Source organism: Salarias fasciatus, chromosome 11 (assembly GCF_902148845.1).
Source record: "Salarias fasciatus chromosome 11, fSalaFa1.1, whole genome shotgun sequence".
NCBI lineage: Eukaryota > Metazoa > Chordata > Actinopteri > Blenniiformes > Blenniidae > Salarias > Salarias fasciatus.
In genome coordinates this window covers 20,221,009-20,242,225 of record NC_043755.1, presented here as the reverse complement: position 1 = coordinate 20,242,225, position 21,217 = coordinate 20,221,009, and the positions used below count along the sequence as shown (strand labels likewise).

The following is a 21,217-nucleotide window of genomic DNA, read 5'->3' as shown; positions in this document are numbered from 1 at the left end:
CGTAAACCCCCCCGACTGCCGTACACAGTCTCCACTGTAAACTGCTAAACTCTTCCCTCCGCTGTGCTAGAAGCCCGCTAACTACAGTGTGAGGAGTGAGGCGATGCTTCTGGTGTCTGCTGTGAGGTTTTATGGGAAGGATCCAGTTGGCGGCCAGATCGCTGTCGGAGCGCCCATTTTCGCTCTGTGGCACGTTGGCTCTCACCTGCTAGACTCTCAGTCAACGTGGCCTGATGCGAGGCCGCCGACCAGGGAGGTTCGCGTGAGGCGAGAAGAGCGATGAAAACGCCCGCCGCTGCAGGACTGCATTGTTGACTCAGTGTCGTAAACATCTCATGACACGGCTCACATAAAAAGCTGTTTTCAGACATGTCGGACTGACGCACGCCCCACTATCTGTACTTTACAAGGCATGCGTCTGCTAAAAAAAGAAAATGGCAGTCAGATGACATCAATGTATATAAAGATAGAATTTGTGAAAAGAAAAAATCAGTGTGAATCATCCTGCTAACTGTGCTGATTAATCCCAAAGAAGAAAGCCAAAAATGAGCAATTCTATTGAAATCATACCTCCTAATAATCTCAAATAGTCACTGACTTTTCTATGCACAGTTAATTTTTAACAACTTGCATTGCAAAGCCTTTATATGGAGGATTACAGTTCCCGGTGTTTATGGGTGTTTTGCAGTGGATGTGCTGTGCAGAAAGAGTGTGCCGGCTGTGCTCGGCGCTCGGTCCTGTGAGGCTGCTGCCGTGTGTCCTGTCTCATTAGCTGCTGTTGTGATGGGTGATATCATGAAATGCAGCTGAATGCAGCAGCACACAGCAAAGGGAACCAGTGCTAATCAGACAGCCAGATTTCTACCAGCTGCCTCTTTGAGAAACAGAGGGCCCTTATTCCCCAAAAATAAGAAAAACACGGGAGCGCATTGCAGCCACTGCCCATTTCTGACAGTTGACATATGTGCTCTGATTGCCTTGTGTTGCAGGGTAGTTTTTCTTGTGATTGTTTCCTCCTCCAAGCAATGTTGCTGTGTTTAAATCTCTTCAAGGCTGGTTTTCTCAAACTGAAAGTTGAGTTGTTGTCGGTCCCTCTTTCCCCTTTTCCTCCTCTCAAACCGAACCCCCCCCCCCCCCAAAACAAAAAAGGCATTCTAACCTTTCCCGAGGATCTCCGTCCACCGCCGACCCTTCTGAAGCCAATCCGAGGCATTCCTCATGGAAACTTTTACACATCCTGGCAACTTGCCCAGACCCCAGGACTCCGCAAAAACCCTAATGATGATTGAGAGCGCGTCCGCACCACGCTGAAAACATGCTGAGTCGCTAACATTGGAGTGTGCCGCAAGGCCGGATTGGAACGCGGGGGGAGGCAGAGGACCGGGAAGATTTGGATTGTTGTTCATTAAAGTGTCTAATGGGACTCACTCAGGCAGGGCTGGTCCTGAAATGTAGTGTTTACACAGTATGGATGCATGCATGCGTGTGTGTGTGTGGATGTCTTCGTCTATTATTTGGTGGACTCAGCGAGGAGAACAGGTTCTCTGAGTGACAGTGTGTGCTTTCTCCACAATCCACCTCTGACCCCCTGGCCTTTTGGGAGCAGGTCAAGCTCAAGCTAATTGCGCTCCGGACGAGAGGTTGGCTTGTGGTTAAGTGCAATGCTTAGAACGTTGTCTCCGTCTACACGTAGTGGTATTGACGGGTACAAGGAAAAGCGTGATGGCTTCTTTATTATTTATGACCACAAAGAGGATGTGGATATTTTACTATTGTTGTTATTGCTGTCTTCTCATATTAGGAATCCCGTTTTCCTGGCAGCCCTTGACATGGTGAGGTATAAGTAAAAGTTTGGGCTTGCTGGAGAAGTTTTATAGTTATGGGAAAAATTAATAGGTGGGTGCACTCCTGGATTGGCCTTCGAGAGTCATTGACCGCCTAGGCTATGGATCAACAACGGCACTTTTGGGATCTGCAATAGATTTGATTCAATTTCTTCTCATTAAGATTAAAAACCATTACTTTTACTGTGTGAATTGAGCAGCTTTGGCTCTTATTACCCATTATCATGTACTAAAGACTGCGCTAAGCACTTGAAGCAGTGAGCTCTGTTGTAAACAGGAAGATTTGCTGGTGCTGGACAATTGTTTGATATCATTCGAGTGAAAGAAACTTTTGAGCTACTTTATCTTTCTGCTACTAATAACTCTGGTTTTGTAGCTCATATTGTGGAGCAGAATTTCTAGTAGGACTCACACTTTTTGATTTAATAGTCAAGACACTTGTTCTCCCAAGCAGGTAGGGCTGATTTATCATTCCGTGGTGAATTGATCATTTGTTTTTGACCCCAGAAGCTGTTTGCTACCCACCATTAAAAACAGAGGAGTTTGGAAGTGAGGAGGATTCTGTTTATCAAACGGAAGAGAATAGGATCAATCACAATAACACTGTACTGCGCTGTGTTTAAAAGTTTAAAATGCCACATAAAGAAAACATTGTCAAAGATTACATTGAAAGCGGCTTGGGGCTCTGCTTCATTTGTGTACGAATAGCTGGAGCAATGATTCCGAAATATATATTCTTTTAATATCTTGAATTATTTGATGGCAAATAAAAAAAAACATAGATTCTGTACCGCGCCAAAACTCACCTGGTGTTAAAGTGAGTAAAGTGACTAATAGCACCCAAATTGAAGCCTAAATCCTACAATATGTGTGTTTCTGTTAGGAATTTTGAGTAACTCTTAGGAGTTTTGAGTCTCTTGAAACAGAGAAACAAGTGGCAATCACTGTATTAATGAAACACAGATAATATGATGTTCTCACAGAAAAAGAGCTTTGCAGTTTAGTAGAAGTCCCCTGGATTACCTCCTGCTTCCTTTTACGACTCTTTAATCTCCATCCCACTGGCTGAACATGAGAGCCTTCAGATTCCTGGTTGTGATCACAATTCTTTTTCAACCAACATATAATGAAACCACCTCAATTATCGACACTATTGTCCAAGATTGCTCGCAGTTTAGCAAATAATTGTATCTAAGTGGTTACATATGATAGTAGCAAATGGTTCACCATTCTCCCACTTTGATTCTCTGCTTGTGAGTTCTCAGTACGTTAGATTTGATAAGTGCAGCAATGAATTCAGTGTATTTATTAGAGTACTCCATGCTTTTTTTTGTGTGTGCGTGTGTGTGTGTATATACCCCAAATCCTGGCAGATATAAGCCAGAGGATCTGGTTTGGTTTCAATCGCTCCGTCATAATATCCAGAGTCACTAAGAAAGAATGTGTCTGCTCAAAGGCTGCAGCTAAATTCTCTAAACAAATTGGGTTTCTTTTGTGTCTGGGCTCCACACACGAACATGGAGCACATGTCGACGAGAGGCTCTCACTCCCGTTTCCAGTGGCTTTCGTGCGTCGCGGTGCAGATTTGTAAAGATTTGCCTCTTATTTTCCACTATTATTTCAAGCTTGGGTTAAAAAGTGACACACTATGTGGAACTCTCTCTGGAAACCAATTACCTGGCATTTGATAGCACGGTGGACCTGAAGTATACAATCAAATATAGCGCAGCGAAGCCGCACGGCACAGTGGATGCTCCCCTCTCCAAACACATCGCAGTCTGTTCATTAAAGCCGTATTACTTCACTCCGCCGTACGTCATGCGTTGCTTATAGTTTCTCCTGACACAGCCGTTTAGAGGCTCGGTTTATGTGGCGCGCATTCTGAGGTTTGGGAAACACGCGTTGAAAAGCCGCCGAGCCGCACGGATCACAGCGGGTCAGGACTCAGACAGGGCCTGCGGCTTGGCCCAGACTCGGTGTGTATATCTGTGACCGTGGGGCTGCCACCTCACGCCAGACGCTCCCATTACCCAATCATAACATGACAAATGTCGGCGTGGTCGACCGCTCTGGCGGGATGATGGCCGACTGCGTCTTCTCCCGTGCGAAGGTTTGGATGGTTGTTATCTGGGCCTTGGCGGAGGCAGCTATGAGTTCGTATTCGTCCAAGCCCCTATCTGTTTATTTTATGGCTCGCATTATTTGATTTTAGAGGCTGTTGGGGACATTTATTGCTCAGAAGGGAAAAGGCTTTTTGTGGCAAGTGTAGAGTCCAGGCCCAGTCCTGCTGGATGAGGCCTGGTATGCTCAGTTGTTTGTGACTCGATTCTGTTCTCACCGCAACTGCATTCACCCCAAAACACTGTTACTCTGCGGAGACGGCTGATCTCACTGGGAACACCACAAATGCTGCGTAGTCACAGAAACCTTCTTTTTTCTTTCTCTCTCTCTTGAATCTTGGATATTTGCTCCTGGCATTGAAAAACATGAGCACATGGAAAGCCGATCCAGCCCCGGCGCATGCTAAATCCTCAACAAGTATGGTTCATTTGCTTTAAGATGCTTTGCTCTTAAATATTCTAATGTAGGAGTGTCAGACACGCGGGATGTGGTCCAAATCCAGCTGCCACATGGCCCTTTCTGGCGAGCGGGATGAGCCTTAATGGCACTGTTTTGAAGCGGTTTTACACCGTGTTGTTTTGAAAGACAGAACAAAACACTACAACCAAAAACTGAACAACAAATGGAAGAACTTCTGTAGTTAGACAGCAGTAAATGTGAAAGTTTTCTGAACTGAAAATGTAAAAATGATGAGTTTTCACTTGAAATTTGGGGCAATGGTGCCAAAGTTTGAGCCCACTCTTTGCTTCTCGCAGTCGTGTTTAGGAGATATAAATACCTGCGACATCAGTAAACATGAGCGGGTCTCAGTCTCAGGCCATGTTTGAAACCCATCGGCTCAGTGAAAAAGTATCCCGTAGCGAGGAATGCCGGCGGAGAAGCCCCCGTCCGGCCCGGCGGGCCGGGGAAAGCCGTCTGGCTGTGCAGCTGTTGGCAGAGTCCGGTGTCTCTTCTGCCGTCGTGAAAGTGAGACGAGGATGGAGGAATCAACACAGAAACTGAAAGAGAAAGAAATGAAACTGTGAAACGGTGTCCAGTCCGTCCTCAGTTCAGGTTTTAGACGCTTGGCAGGTTGATCTTGGCTGGAAGTCATGTAGCGTTTCGGTGGCTGCTGTGATCATTGATTTGTTTGTTAGTGTTGGCAACCTGCTGTTTCCAGCTCTCTTGTTTCACTCAGGAAGGGACTCGATGCCTCGAGACCTCAGGAGTCGTCGGCAGGACGAAAACAGCGAATAAAAACAGTGTCACGGTGGACAAAAATAGTGGTCTGTATAAACAGCGTGATTTGAAAATGTGTGAGCGACTGAACTCCTGGAAAAATCCTCACCGAAGTGAAAAAGTGTCCAGAAATGTAGCGGGAGTGTTTCTGAACAGAGACGTGTTCGCTCACTTTCAACTTCTGGAAAATTATTTTAGGGGAAAAAAAAAAATCTAAAATCTATCTCTTGATGTCTGATTATGGCTGTGTGTTACGAATTAGACACGAGTTTCCAAACTCCGTGTGTCTCCTTGTCGGCGCAGATTCGTTCTGCTGTTTTCAAAACACGGCGTTTTAATTCAAGACAGACCTCAAAAGCATAGATTCATCCATTTAATCGATCGATTGCCAAGATGCCACATGAGGTGCCACCATGCATTGATGTAGGAGTGGCATGTGTTTTCTTAGAAAAATGAAATATTTCAGGAAAAAAGGGGCACCGGCTGTAATGCATGATCATACATTGATGCTCAAGATCAACTGTGTGATCACTTTGCACTCAATTCACCATCTTGTGGTGCAAATCTCATCCAATGTGTAACTTAAATATGGTTGGATCCTCAAAACGAAAAACCTTCACCTTGTATATATCATATTTTATATTTCTACTTCTTCCAAAAGCCCAGTGTTTTTTCATTTAAGCTTTTATTTTTGATTTATTTACATACACTGCATTGGACCTAAAACCCACAGATGCGAGCTGCAAGACAAGCTGGGGTTTTTTGGTCACGCAATTCGTATCATGTCCTCGGATCCCGAAGCATCGAGCGAGCACGAGAAGAAGCAGGTCAGCCTCAGAAATGGAAGAGACAGACAGACAAAGCCAAAGAGGGGAAAAAGTGAGGTGGAAGAAAGTAGCATGCACTCTTGGTGATTTGCCCTGGCAGCTTCTCTACACTGCCCCTGTTCCTCACACACACATGTGCACGCACTCACACGCACACACACACACACACACACACACACACACACACACAGACACGACGTGCTCTTTCCTCGGCTAAAGCTGTTAAAACCCAAACACTAAAAGTCAAAGAAAGAAAAACACGGCCCGAGTTAAAGATCACATTTTCTTCCTCTCCCGGCAGCGGCGGCGTGCGGCGCGGAGACGTAGCGAGCGGTGGGTGAATGGGTTTACTTCAGGGGAGGGAATGATCATAACCACTGAACTGTAAGTGTCCTACTGTTGACATGTGACCCATGGCAGTTATAAACCTCAACTGGTCCCCCGACTCTCTGATTACACTCAGCTGAGCCCAGTTCTGCTCAAAACAGCACGCTAACAAACGGAGAACTCTTTTTTTTTTTTTACTCTGTAAGCCATTTTTTAATTATGAAGTCCTCAGAAAATAAATGATGAAAAGCTGCATCAGTAGACTCTCGGTCAAGAGAAGTGTGTGTGTTTCCTGAAGAACTTTCTTGCGTTTGCCAATAAAATATCCTTTTATCAGTTGAATATGATGTAGCATGTGGTGTGTAACCAACCTAAAAACCCACACAAATAGAAAATAATGGTTTTATTACAGTTGAATACAATTGTAAACAGATGCATGAACTTTACATCGGCCAAGTCGTATTATAGTTGTGGTTCTAGCTGGTACTTAGTATTGAACTGGGACATCTTTGTTTGTATTATAAAGCCATTTATCCGCATTTACTTTTTGCAGCTTCATGAACAATTCTTCTTAAACATGTGTTCAGTAGTGAACTAGACATGGAAGTTGGGAAAGGCTTGCTTTAGTGGTTTTGTTCTTTTTTTTTTTCCCTCAATTAAATTGAGAAAAGGGGGTAATGGAGAAAGACAGCAGGAACAGCGCAGGTAAACTGCAACAGTAGCAATTTGAAATATATGGTGTTCTACACTGATATTAATCATTCTTTAAAAATATGTTTTTCTCCTTTTTTTTCAAAAAAATAAAAACTGATTGGAAAGGTACTTGTTTTATTATTATCAAAACATAACAGCATAACTCAGAATTACAAGAAATCAACAACTTCATGATACTTTTTGGACAGGAGATAATAACTAAAGAGAAAAGTAATTCTGACGATTTGTCCGTGGAATTCCAGAGTTCGGATCTAGAAATTTGATGGAAGAAGTCGATGCTTGGAGATGCGACGGGGTGGTGGAGGAGTCTTTCGGTTCCTCGTTGGGTCTGACTGAATGTGTGACGATTAGAGGAGAAAGTTGTAAAACGGGTGTGGAAGTTTTGATCATTGTGAATGAATTTACACATAAACATGGATGCTTGAAGAGTTTTAGCTGAAATTTGTGAAACTGCATTGAAAGGTTTATCCTAACCTGACGTTGACCCTCTCACCTATTGGGTTTTCTTCTACATAAAGATGAGCTACTTCTTTCTGCTCATGTCATAAATCGTGTGTGTGAAGTCTGCAGGGAGAAGGAAGTGAACAGCTCCACTTCCAAACTATATGTGAAAAAAGAAAAAAAAAACTCATTTTAATTAGATCAGTGTAATTTACTGCACGGCGGCGTCGAATCCCAGTTCACGTCTTTCACCTGGCGGGTTTGCTCCCTGAGCCGCGGCGGCTGGTAAATCAGTAAAGCAGCACGAGCAGAAGCAGGTGAAAATGTGCGTCTGTGATTTACAGGTGACAGAAAATGTCTCTCCCACTTCACCTCCGACTCGCAGACAGACTCCAGATGGATGCGAGTCTGTCTGTCGACGGAAATCAAAGAGAAGCCGTTGGGGAGGAGATAAGTGGAACTGGCCAAGATTGCCTCTCTCCGGCTTCCAGACTTCTACGTGAATGAGCCCGCGATGCGCCCCGAGGAGACCTCCTCCTCCGTGTCCTTGAATCCCCGCAGGCGTGGAGGATTTAGAGTTGCGGGGCCGCACTCGGGGTCAGCAGACAGAGCGTTAATCAGATCCCGCTCGGCTTCAGACCAGAGTTGGAGGAACTCGGGCTCAGTGGGGATGAAGGAAAAGGGGAGGCTGTGTTCTTCTGCACAGCGGGAGTTTTTGAGGATTTAGTTACCTTTAGTCCAGCTTTTACCTTTGCTGAAAATTTCAGATGAAGCCTGCCGAAGCCCTTTGTCCTGGTAGCCATTGTGTTGGATCAGTGTAAATTTTTCTTTCAACCCAACACGCAATTCAGAGCACACCAAGAGAAGCCTGAACTTTACTGTTAGATGAAAAAAAGGGTGTAAAAGGCCGGCGAGACTCCTGGAAAAGGCCTGCGTTTGATCATAAATATTGACGGTGGACCATCTGGGTTGAAACTACAGCGAACGCCTCGATATTCAGCTAGCAGAATGAACAGAGTGACCAATGACCATGAGAAACACACGTCTGCACCTTCTACTTGCTAACAATTCCATGAAATTCGTCATTTGTGAATTAGTTGAACGTTCGGACAGAGTTTGACCCACTTACGTGAAGGTGTAAATTTTCATGGCCCCCAAAGTTACCGATCTATTCCCTCACCTTATTCAATAAGTTTTTACAGACCTACATTTTTGTTCCCACGGTGACTTTAATCCTCACGGCTCAACGCAATCAGGTCGGTGCTCCCACTAGGGCCGAGCAACAAGAACAAACACACGTAAGTTGTAGTGTCAGACTTTTCGAGGACAGTGCATCGACTCACTCTAAACTCAGTTTGTGCTACTTGTTGCTAATAAGAGCACTTGACATGACTGAACCCCAATCATAGTTTAACCTTCTACCTATAGAGATAATCTAATGATGTCTTAGCATCTTAAGGAAAATTGGATAACATATTCCTTTGTCCTCGTAAAAATCATGTCTCACACACACACACTGAACAACAGGAAAGAGCCTCCCTGAGCCATCCTTCAGTGATGGATAGTCAACAATAAAGCCTGCTCTGAGGTAAGTCTTTTTGGACACAGAGAACATCGTTTCTCTGTATAAAAATAAAAGAAAACAATTCTGAAATCCCACATTTGAGCTGACAGGCAGCAGGTGATTTAAAGAAGCAGACTACAAATGCAGTTGTAAATCGTCTCATGTGAAGGTGCGCGGCCAAATTTTTCAACCAAGCGTCTGCGGTCCTACTGAAGCATGATGGTTTCAATATGCTCCTACATGCAGGGGTTTTTCTTTTTTTTCGCTGCGTGCCACATCCAGAACCAGTGAAATCTCGAGCCGTCGGCACCAGCGTATGCAGACGACCATCCGTTTCTAATTCAGAATCAATCGCGGCCGAGTTTATCAGATGGCTGAGTTATTTTACCATAAACCCATTGGTAATGAGCCATGCGAAGACTTTTAATCTGCCTCCTTTTATATCATGAGATGTGTGCGTTTCGCCCACTTTGGTGCATTTTTAGGGCCTCTGTGTTTGCTTTCCGCGTTCATGCATCGCTGGCTGCGCGAGACGGGCTTCTTGATTTCTCAAAGTCTGGAGTCACACGCAGCAGCAGCAGCTCTTCAGCTTTTTACTTTTATGTTTTCTTTTGATAAGCACTTTGGCATTGTTCCACAGCAGTCTAAGAAAGGCACTTGAAAGGAAGGAGCGGTGGAATGGAGAGGATGGGAAGCACCGTTTTTGAGAGTGCGGTGATCATCACTTCAACCAAAGCATGTGGTTATGAGATCAGTTCTGGGTTCCTTTGTAAGGTTCTAGTGGCTTGATCCCTTTGTCATTATTATTCTGTTGTAAATTACTGTAGACATACCTTGTTTTAGTCACAGCCTGTTTGAGAAAAAGTTAAAACTGAACACATTTACACAAGTAAATTCAACACAAGCAGACTGTGAGCTCTGAGCAGCGAGTGCAGAGAAGTCCGTGATGAGGGCACTGGAGAGCAGCGCCAACGACGTAAACACCTCCCCCTCATCCTCCCCGAAGACCGACCTCGAGAGAGCACACCCGCGGCCTCCGGGGCCCGGGAGGAAATGAGAGGGGGAGGAGGCAGCGGGGGAAGCGACAGGCTCGCTGTTAGAAACACAGCGAGGTGAGATAGGGGAGAGGCAGCGCACACCAGGCGAGATCAAAGCCGAACGTTTCTGCGCCGCCGCGGCCAAAATAAGCACATCAAGCAGTAGGACCTGTTAGCTTTAGATTTCTAATTCGGGATGCCGCTGATTTATTGTTCTCCAGCCTGACTTGTGAAAAATTCGCCCGTGTTTAAGTGATTGTAATCTGGGCGCCGCAGACACCTCAACCCTCGTTGGGTCAGCCGTTTGGTTTGGCAGCGCGTCCGATCCGTCCGACCGCAGAGGGCCGTGAAGCACGTCCTCGGTGTGGCACATCACAGACAAACAGGTGAAGATTAGCGCTCAGCCCCGCTTTGTCTCTCCACATGAGGCGCGGAGACGAGACATCAATGTTTTTTCTCCCTTTCTTGAGGCTGCCCCAGCTCACTCGTCCAACTGAGCCAAGAGCTCTCGTCTGGGAACACTAACACACACATTGATTAGAAATCTGTTCAGCGACATCAGAGGACTTAGTGTTTACACCCTATACTTGATTTCTTTTTCCTCTTCATTACTCCAGACAAAGAAACCACATTGTCTGGTCGGATCCCTGCAGCGCCTCAATGTGATCCAAGTCAGGTCTGAAGTCTTGAGCTGGTTTGTAAACTGAAGGTGACACAGAGGATGTCTGTGGCTCTCACCGCTCTCCTGTTGTGCATCAGCTGCACTCTCCTTTCTTCAGTCCTATGAGCAAAATGTCATTTTGCAGGATTAGTACATTTCCGATTTTTTTTTTGGGAGAAAATTCACTTATTCTTCTGTTTTTCATTCAGACTTGAAGACCAAACTATAATGACCAGCATATTGTTAAAACTCTAAATGATCCTCGGAATTTAAGATGTGCTCACATCTGTCAGGTTTGCTCTGGTTTGAAAAAAAAAAAAAATGAAACAGCACTTATAAATTTTCGAAGTGCTGTTATTCCAACCCACTTACAGAGCGCACTGACAACCCGACCCTGCAGAAACCTGTTTTTCAGAATGGTCTCCAAACCGAGCAGCCGCTGCTGGGTCCAGAAGCCTGAGTGAACAAAGACGGGCCAAAACAGAAAGTGACATGGATCAGAAACACTTTCCTCCTACAGCAGAGCTTCGCTGGCGGTGGTTGAGAGGCAGAGAAATTCCGACTGCTGTTTTGACTCTTTCATACACTCCATAAGCCTTTGGAGAGCTCTTCGCTGGTGATCATCACAGTCATCCCTCTACATACATGGCAGGTAGAATCCTGATGAACTGTCTTCTAATATGCTGCTGTAGAGTGTATTACATCCAGTAAACTGGAAAAGAACTTGAAGGAACCTCGCAACACACTATTTGAAATTCAGTTTATTATGTTCAGTGGGTTCCTAAGTGGTTCACGTTTAATAGAAACACTTAAAGTTAGTTTTGTGACATAAATGAAGTAAAGGCTGAATCATCTTTTTTGAAAACATGCTCAAATTGATCGTCATGGATACATGGGTGGATGGATAAATGTACGTTTGACCCCACTGAATATCCTTTGAGCGACTTTCCTCATCTTTTATTTGCGTCTGGCAGCCGGACAGTGCAGCTTTTTTGGTGTAGCCAGATTTATTGAGTAGATCAAACAGAAACCTTTAAAGTAGAAGAGGCAGAACATCTCCTCCCGCACAGTACTGCTTCACTCTGTCACATTATTGTCTTTCCATGACTCTCCATCTAAATCATGACTTTCGCGGCGTCGTCTCGGCAACGCCGAGCGAGGGTTGGCCGCAGATTGTGGCGCAGCGGTGCCTCCGCGGTGCGAGGCAACTACTGCAGGGCAGCTGTAAAACCTGAATTCTCAATGTAACTTCAGCTGTGTCTTAAAGCAAACTGGCTAACGCAGCCCGATCTCTCACTCTGCCTCTGTTTCTCTCTTCTCCTCCTTTCCCCCCCGTTTCTCCAGCCCCTCTGTCAGTTGTGGAGACTGAGTGGTTCCACATGGGAAAGCCTGGGGCTTCACACATCAGCTTAGCTGTGGGGATGAAATATACTGTCTGTACATATCATCACATCATTAGGCCCAAAGGGATCCCTGCGATGGATTAGGAGCTGTCTACCTGCGAGGCTCGGATGAATTTATGAAGCACTTTATCATGATGAAGCATGAGTGGAACGCTTTGTCTCCTTCCATTTGTGTTTATCTGTGGGAATAATGATCGCATCTCCTTCTCTCTTTTTCGCTCATTCCGCTTTCACGTAATCCATCATGACTCCTGCCCGTCTCTGTCGGGTATGTGTGTGTTCCGACCTTCGACCCCCTTCCCCTCCCTGTTTTTTAACACTGCTGGTTATGAGCAGAAGATAAGTGACACTGTCCGAGCCTCTCCGCTCGGCCCTGTGAGCCGCCTGTGTGTGTGTGTGGGAGGCAGCAAATTGTCCATTAAGTGTTTCTGCTGAGGCCGCGAGAGAAGATTTGATATAGTGGGGAAACAAAAGTAATATGCAGGAAATTCAATTGTCTCTCTCCGGCAAGTTTGAGCTTTAGTTTGTCTTCCCCACCGAATCAATTTCACATGAAAGCACGAGGTCAGAAGAGGTTTAACAGTTAGTCCATCTCCTTTCGCTCCGGCACCGAGTTGATGCCAGTGTTTATCAATGTTTACATGAAAGAGCTTCGATGACTCAGGCGAACTTCCTCATCTGCCGCCGCGACTCCGAGCGCCACAATAGAAGGAAGCCACCTCTTCTTTCTCACAAAGCTGATGTGCTGCTACAGGAGGCACCAGTAAGCACAGGAAACATCCCCCTTTTGCTACAGCGTGAGGGTCCTTGACCCCAGCGCAGCTGCAGTTTATTCATGCAGTGAAAGTTAGAAGGAGTTCAGGAAGGTGCCCTCCACTCCTCCAGTATCAAGAGACTCGGAGTGAGAACAGGAGTCGCTGCCAGGAAGCTGCCGTTACAACCTCCAGTTCAGAGGTCGTGTTTTGGATAGTCAGCTGAGGGAAGCCGAGGTAAGGTGAAGTCAGTCTCGGCCGCGCCGTTGCCAGTCAGGCCTCGGTTTGACCGGAGGGGGATCGTGTTACGGCAGCAGGAACCTCCGAGAGGCTCTCAGGCCTGGAGGCTCTGCATCTCCCCAGACCACAGGGCATCCTCTGTTCTCTGAGGAAGCTCGGCTGTTATCGAACCCCAATGCACAGCGCTCTCCTCTAACAATGCTAACTAAATCCCCAGTGCAGGTCAGGTTCACGCTGAACTCTCAGAGTAGCCAAATGAAGTCATAAGGCCCGTGCTTGGATTACTGGACAACAAGGAGGCCAAGTGCAGGCACCGTAACTCCTCTGTTCCAAAGTGTGTTAGCAATTGTTGTGTAACTGAGTGTGGGTAATCACAGACAGACTTTTATGGCTGGGTTTTCAGTAGTTATATTACAGCTTAATGTATGTTCATTTCTAAATTGATATTTTTCTTAATAAAGATCAGCTTACTACTTTATACAACCACTTCTGGTTTGCACTAGGTCTTTTATGGACTCCAGCACCGAGTGCCTGAGACCAGAAATAAGCACTATTGGAGGGAAAAAATGGTTATAAAAGAGAACAAACAATACAAATTGACAGATTTTTGGATCCCACATACAAAACAAATCAAGGAGACGATTGAGATAGGTTACTGATCATAATTTATGTAACTCAATATTGAACAGTTTTGCCACAAAGAAAATACGGCTGAGTTGTCTCTGCACAAGTTCCATCCCAATGTGGTTGTTTTCTGCTCCAGAGGTTTGCATTTTTAACCCTTTACCGAGCAAGTGACCAGATTTGGTAATTTATACATCTATGTAACATTTTTAATGTCTAATGGCATTAAAAAGTCACAGGTTTCCATAAATATTTCCACCAGAAAGGGCTAAATGGTATCATCCTGTTGATGAATTACCAAAAAATGAAACAAATCACCACTAAATATGCCAGTTTCTTGAAATTTCTATCAGACTACTACATAAAAACGGACAGTCTGGAGTATTGCATGAAAAGAAATCCTGAATATTTGTAATAATTTAAAGAGAAGTGCCGTTCAAGGTCTTGGTGCAAACATCTCTTGGTATGTTAGCTGGGCTTTAAGCTGCAACACCTGCATTTAATTCATCAAAACATAAGGTTAAAATTGTTGTTGCCATGGTGACTTTCCCCAACGACAGAACCCAGGCTCAAAGTATTTCAATCTCACTCTATGCTGATGATACCTGCTGCAACAAGGCTCTTGCAGACTACTTCCATTTTTTTTTTTTTTTTTTTTTTTTTGCAGCACCAGTGGATCTTATTCGCACACGGGAGTTTATAAAAGCTGCAATTATCTGCATTGTGCTGCGCATGCTTGAACATACCTCCTAGCAGGTCCGAGCACATCATCTCCCATCACAGTTGATACAGACAGGTTATTTTAGTGAGGGCAACATTTATTCAGCTAGTGGTCACACCCAGTGGAGAGAGTGGGGGGGGGGGGGATCTATCAAATTGGTTATCCCTGCCCAGAAACACTGGTCAGTCCGCATAAAGCAGCGGGATTGTCCATTGAACCTGTTCAGTTGGCATCACATTAAGATGCAATCCATATTTTAGTGTCACTCGCCGCATACCTGCCTGAAATAGATCCTCCGGTAAACCAGTGCAGCTTTAAGAATAAGTCCCGACAGGTCTGGACTGTGGTTTACTGATTACACAGCTAATAAGGGATGTCATCTGTCTAACTAGCAGGGTTTGTATTTGGCCTGTTCCCTTTTTTTCCCTTCATCAGCAGGGGAATATTTGAAGCTCAGTTTTCCGCTGTTTTTGTTTGTTCGTGTGGAGATCCTCCCAGTTACCGTTTTCCATTATTACCCTGTGCAGTAAAAAAGTAAGTTTCCATTGGTGCCGGCACAGGTAACACAACATTATTGCTTTAAAAGCATGTAGAGATTCTCACAGGTGAAAAATCAGCATCAGCCCTCACTTTAGAAATCCAAATTTGCCGATGACGTCTTGTTCTATACGCATGCCCATCCGCATTATGCAAGGGGCTGAATTCTGGCTGCCAGATTAGACTCCGAACAAAATGTTCCCCGACGTGTCTGACTGCCTTCCTCCTTTGCTGCATATTTGTGGTTATCTAGTGATTTTCTGGAAGGTGAGACACACTCCGAAATGACAGTTTGTCTTTAAAGTGAAAAATAGGAAAATAAGCGACGACAGAGATGTGACACAAGTTCTTGGTTCATTCGACGAGGACTGGAGATTTTAAAAACTGGTTAGTGTGGGGTTTTTTTTTTCAGGTTCTTCGAACATTTCTCAGTTTCCACGAAGTTCTTGCATGTGAACAGTGAGATGAACCATTAGGCAGCTATAAATAGCCTCTTGGTGTTGTCTTGGTGTCTAACTGTTGGCCACATCCTGTTTCTAAATTCTCACTCTGGTGCCATAGATGTAAAAACACAGGGGTCCGTGCTTTACCTTTCTCTTCACTTTATCGCTCATTTCTCTGGAATGGAACAACCTCGGGCATGCCAGTGGAAAATATTAGTTGATTTGAGCGCTGAAAAATAGCACCACAGTTAATATGTGGGCGGAGGAGACGTCACAATTGTTTTACAGTGACTAAAAAGAAGAGAGGAAATCGCTGCTTTCACTCAGACGAAACATTGAAAAAAAAAAAAAGACAAAACAAATGAAAGGTACATTTGTGGGGGGGTTTTCTTTTTTTCTTTTTTTTTTGCCACCGAGCAGTCGGGTTTTCCCATCTCTTATTGAGAATAACCTGGAGCTGTTTTCTCACCTCGGCCAACAGCGATGTTAAAGTGGGATCATTTAATGGTTACATGTTCTGCACTTCCTTTATGCCCCCGCGATGACGGAGCTAAAAATAACCGCAGCATGTAAATGCCTGTTTAGCCCCGGGCGGAACGGGGTTCAAAACAGCCAGCAGTGTTGGCACAGGTTGGGTTTTTCCAATGGGAGTTCCTCCTGTTTGGGGAGGTAAGTCCCAACCAGCCTGTGTGTGTTTGTGTGTGTGTCATTATGAGGACATATAAAAAGCTGGGTATGCTATTATAAGTACTTTTAAATCAGTCACAGTTTTTTATTAAATCACAAATGTCTACATTTAACCAGGAGCTTTTTCCCATCCTTTATTTATTTTTCAGTGTATTTTATTTAGTACTGTGATATTTGCTGTAATCTTGAATAACCTCATTCTTAACTTGCATAATTGAGAGCAGCAAAAGTTGGAATATTTCACCTTCTTTTATATTTTCTAAAACTATAAATATTTTTTTTGTAGTTAAAATCTTCATTTGATGCTTTACACAAACAGAGCTGCATGATAAAGTGAAAGAAATTGTAAAATGCCTTTTAAGCTATAAATATTTTGCAGTGAAGTTAAAAAAAAAACTTACTGCAAGATGCATTTACTCCTACAATTGCAATACATTTTGATTTGAATAAAATCAAGTCAATGGTGAAATTCTTTAAATTCTAATGCTCTGAACATGCTGTGACACTTCTTGTGGATGTTGGCCATTTCATTAAAGCGCTGGCATGTGTGGGCATTAAAAAGAATCCGTCTTGTTTTCACGTCAGTCAGTGCCGATGCCTCACCGTCCACTAAACCGTATCTCGTGATAACAAACTGCAGGCCCACTTTGAACCTCGGTGTGGGTGGACTTCCTGTCTCAGCTCCGACGGTGCTTTCGCCAGACTCTTCCCCTCTCCGTCTACATCAGCTCGTCGCGCGCCCGCGGGGCTCCTTGTTTGTGTGGAGCCTCGGCCCTCGGGGTGCTCGCCATCTTCCCAGTCACTTCCCTCTGTTTTGCCAAAGAACACAGAGCAGATAAAGGCAGGGGACTGATCCCTGTCTGGCAGACTGTGGGAAAGGCGCGGGCAACAGGAACAAGTGCAGGAAAGACGAGGCCGGTGACTGAAAAACAGAGATGAGTGCATGGAGCTGATATGGAGCTGGTAACGGCATTGATATGCTTGGATCGCAGCTACTCATATCCAGTATTTCTCAACTTGACCTTATCTGCTCCAGGTTTTCAGTGACAGCTCACCATGTCAGACGGTAGTCCACCTTTAGGGTTCTGCAGAGAGAAAAACACAGTTTACCAGACCTGCAGGCTCAAAGTACACCAACTTTTTAATTAATCTCTCTACAGCATGTCAAGGGATCAGGGCTGGATTAAAATATTAGTTGGACCCAGGGCAAAAATTCTCTTCTGGGCCCCTGTGGACACTTCTCTTACTGTCTGTGCAGTTTATGCAAGTTTTTCTATGCTTATACCAGCTGTTTTAATAAGATAGAACCTATTTACTTAAACAAAATGAAATGATAAACATCTTAAAACCCAATATAGATATGATAAAGGGGTTAACTAGTAAAGCAAAGGGACTTCATCATATCTTTATTGTATTATTTAATGATCCTACGTAAGGCCATCGCCATAAACAGAGTTTAAAAAGCTAATAAATTGTAACCGCTGGTATTGAGATTAAGTCAGAACTCTTGGATCGTGCTCTCACTCATTCAAAAACTGCATTACCACAGTGCAATACAAGTATTATGCTATAAAGTTTAGAGCCAAACTTGACATAAGTCTACGTGACGTCATTGGGACCGGACTTTAGAGGGATCTTAATGTGTTCACTGTGTGGAAGGAACCTGTAAATGAATGCGTTCTGCAGTGAAAGGGGGTCAGCGGCACACTTGGCCCAGTTGGTGGTGGTTCAGGCGTGACAGGTTGTTGGTTAGTGTGGAGATTTGTGAATGTAAGTTTTATGAATTCATTCACACCTACTTTTGATGCTCATGTTTCAATGGCATGAACTTTTCAAAAAGTTGCGTTTTCGGTGGATTCCAACTCCATTTTCGTGTAAACAGATGCCCGAATGAAATGAAAGATTTTTGGTTTTTCACGAGGACTTTGAGGAAGTTAGATAATTGGTATCCATGAAAACTTTACAATGCAATACTTCCTACAGTCATTTCCCAGTTTGTAAAATATACTGTAATATGTTGCAATAATTTTCAAAATGTATACAGATAAGTGCCACTTTTAATATATTGGAAAGCAAATCTCATATAAGGAAATGTACTCCCTTGATATTTTCTAATATACAGCAATATATTTTTTTCACTTCATTCACACTCGCACCCATTTACACCCTGTCGCACTGTATTTTCCTTAATACCTGTAGATTTCTGTAGCTCATATAATAACCTACTCTCTCTCTCTCTCTCTCTCTCTCTCTCTCTCTCTCTCTCTCTCTCTCTCTCTCTCTCTCTCTCTCTCTGTTGTTTTTACAGTTAACGAGATCATCAGGAACGACCTCTCCAGCATCTCGGTGCACACCCATGCATAGACATTCAGATGTCTTCTACAGCAGCACACACTCACCTAAACACACCCAACACGCACACACATATGAGCACACACATACAGGAGCCAAGGAGAAGAGGACGGCAAAAGCCGGAGATCCAGATAATGAAGAATGAAGTTTTTGACCAGGATCTCCAACTCCATCACCGTTGTCATCCTCTTCTCTCCAAGACTCGCTGCAGACTCACACTGACAATCACTGGCAAGCTCCGTTTCAATAAATGTGTTGTATTTACAAGAGATTTAAAACAAGACAAAAAAAAAAAGAAAAAAAAAAAAGGGAAGTGCTATCAGGGGCAACGTATACAACTACACTTGCCTTAATTCACAGCAGATGATCTTTAGTGGACCAAACAGCTCAATGAGACTGAATCCGTCTTCTGTCTTTAACGAGTGACAATCGTCGTTTCGAGTGTGATCTGTCTGTTCGATGCATGGACGAGCTAATGGGGACAATAAGTGTCAGGCTTCATTACTTTGGTCCATTTGTTTGTGCCGTCAGTCCGCCACAACAACCGAACCGGTGCCTTACAAGCAGTGACGTTGACAGCAGCAGACACACAAATGCAAATTGTGGAAGTTTTTATATGATGTTTTGTATCATTTCATTGATTTGTTTACAGGTAAACAGATTTGGAGAAAAAAAAAATGGCTGGAAAATGCATCGGGAGTATGTGAATAGATTAGAATTGTATTTTTCTTGCGTCCTTATTATCTTTGTTCATTTATACTGAATGTTATGTATGATATTCTTTTGTATAAACATGTATTTGAATATATGTATGCCTTATGCTTATTATCACGCAGTTTGCTACTTAGCCTTCTGTTCCTTTTTCCATTTGTGTTAAGCTGATTATTTTGTATCATTTTTGCTATATATCCCCGCATTATATGCTTTTCACCTTAGTGCCTATTTTTTATCACCCTTTTCGTCCCCGTCTTCCAGTCCTCCACCCAGACCACGACACAACGATGCAAAGACAATCAGAGGATCTATATCGTACATATCCTATGACAACAGCTCCTGGCTTTCAGGGGCTCGTGAAGGCAGGTAACTGGAGTTTTTCCTCTTCTTCTTCCCCAGCCATGAGCTCATTCAACAATGGTATGCTTACCTGCTGAATTGAAATGAGAATATTTGTGGACAATGTGTATTTGTCTGTTACTTCTTGCACTGCAGGTTTGCGTGTAAATAGGAAAAGGCTCAGATTTAGTCGTCGAGCTGGCAGGACTGTTAACTCACAGCTGGCAATAATTGATCTTTCTAAACCAAAGGATTTTACCTTTGGTGAAATTATTGTCCACTTTTTCCTTCTCTTTTTTCCCCCCCGACTTTAGCCTGGAACAGTCTCCCCCCAATACAGAAGATTGAAAAAAAAGAAAATCAGAAAACATGATGCACTTTAATGTAGAAAACAGCAGATTTTCCTGCCTCAAGACCAAAAATCATTGACTGTAGCGTTAGGAAATGTACCCACTCCAGCTCTTCTCTCACACAGCTGCAGTCTTTTCCATGTTATCTGTCTTTCTGAGCATGCAAACTGTAACTAATGTTGGGGATCATTTAGCTGATAGTAGCTTCCTAATACATTTTCAGACATATAGTAAATAGCATGACTTAACTGTATGATTAAGGTTTCTATTTTGTGCCTTACTCTCTTTGTTTGCTACAAAACTGTCGCAACTCTGTAATGCTTTTCTGTGTGGGCACAAGGTGAAACATATTTCTCTTTAATATGGAATATTTATGAAAAATGAAATGTGTTTTAAGTGCATTCAATGTGTTCTCAAAAATGAATTAATAAATGGTATAATGGTGACCATAAGATGAGTCCTGATGTTTGTCACAGATGATCTTCGTGTTTTGGGAGGAAACCAGAAGCCAGGGTTTCAGACCAAATCAAAGTCAACTAAAGTTTTTCACTTGAAAATGTATCTCAGACATGGAATATACTGAAATATGTTCATTGTGAATTCTGTGTTGATGAGCACATTTATGGTTACAGTCCTTTTAGAGACATAAGATAAACTGCACAAACAGTATTTTCTCTCGTCCTTCTGGGATATGGTCTTATCTCAAAGAGTGAAAATTGACAAACGAGTTAGAGCTTTGCTCCTAAAATCTGCCTCAGATAACTTTTTAGATCTCTCACAGTGTGACTGCTGGTGCAGCCCACCTGCCAAATAATGGAAACACCATAAATGGCACAACATTCAACGGGACATTGGATCTACGCTCTGATAATGGTTTGCTGTTTCTCATGAAGGCAAAACTCAAGTCTGCATCCATCCATCCATCTTCTATATTCTCATGTATGCTGTTGAGGGTTGTGGGGTGCTGGAGCCAATCCCAGCTAACTATGGTTGAGGGTGGGGTACACCCTGGACAGGTCAACAGTCCATCACAGGACAAACAGAGTGATTTCACATGTGTGTTTTATTAGGCTGTGGGGGGAATCCGGAGCACCTGGAGGAAAGGCACGCACACACCAGGAAAACATGCAAACTCCACACAGAACGGTCCAACTGGCATTAGAACCCACTGCGCTAAAGTGTGGTGTAATTCTACAGCCGCATTCTTCATTTCCACCTTCTCCTTCAAGGTACACTTTAAAGCTGCAAGAATATTCTTAGTTGACTTACTTCACCTTGAAATGGCTGGAGGCTCTTCAGAC

The 21,217-nt window shown here is 43.8% G+C and overlaps 1 protein-coding gene across 3 annotated transcripts in view; it reads left to right on the top strand.

The window, feature by feature from the left end:
- LOC115396936 (nuclear factor of activated T-cells, cytoplasmic 1) overlaps window positions 1–18,857 on the top strand; it is a 64,604-nt gene extending 45,747 nt beyond the window's left edge. For 2 of the 3 annotated variants that reach the window (XM_030103022.1, XM_030103019.1), the window contains one exon: window positions 18,470–18,857. In XM_030103022.1, the coding sequence (XP_029958882.1) occupies window positions 18,470–18,525 (56 nt within the window). In that variant the 3' untranslated portion in view covers window positions 18,526–18,857. Of the gene's footprint in view, window positions 1–6,311; window positions 6,344–18,469 lie in introns of all 3 variants that reach the window. The other variant, XM_030103020.1, reaches the window with a different exon arrangement.
- The last annotated feature ends 2,360 nt before the right edge of the window (window positions 18,858–21,217 follow it).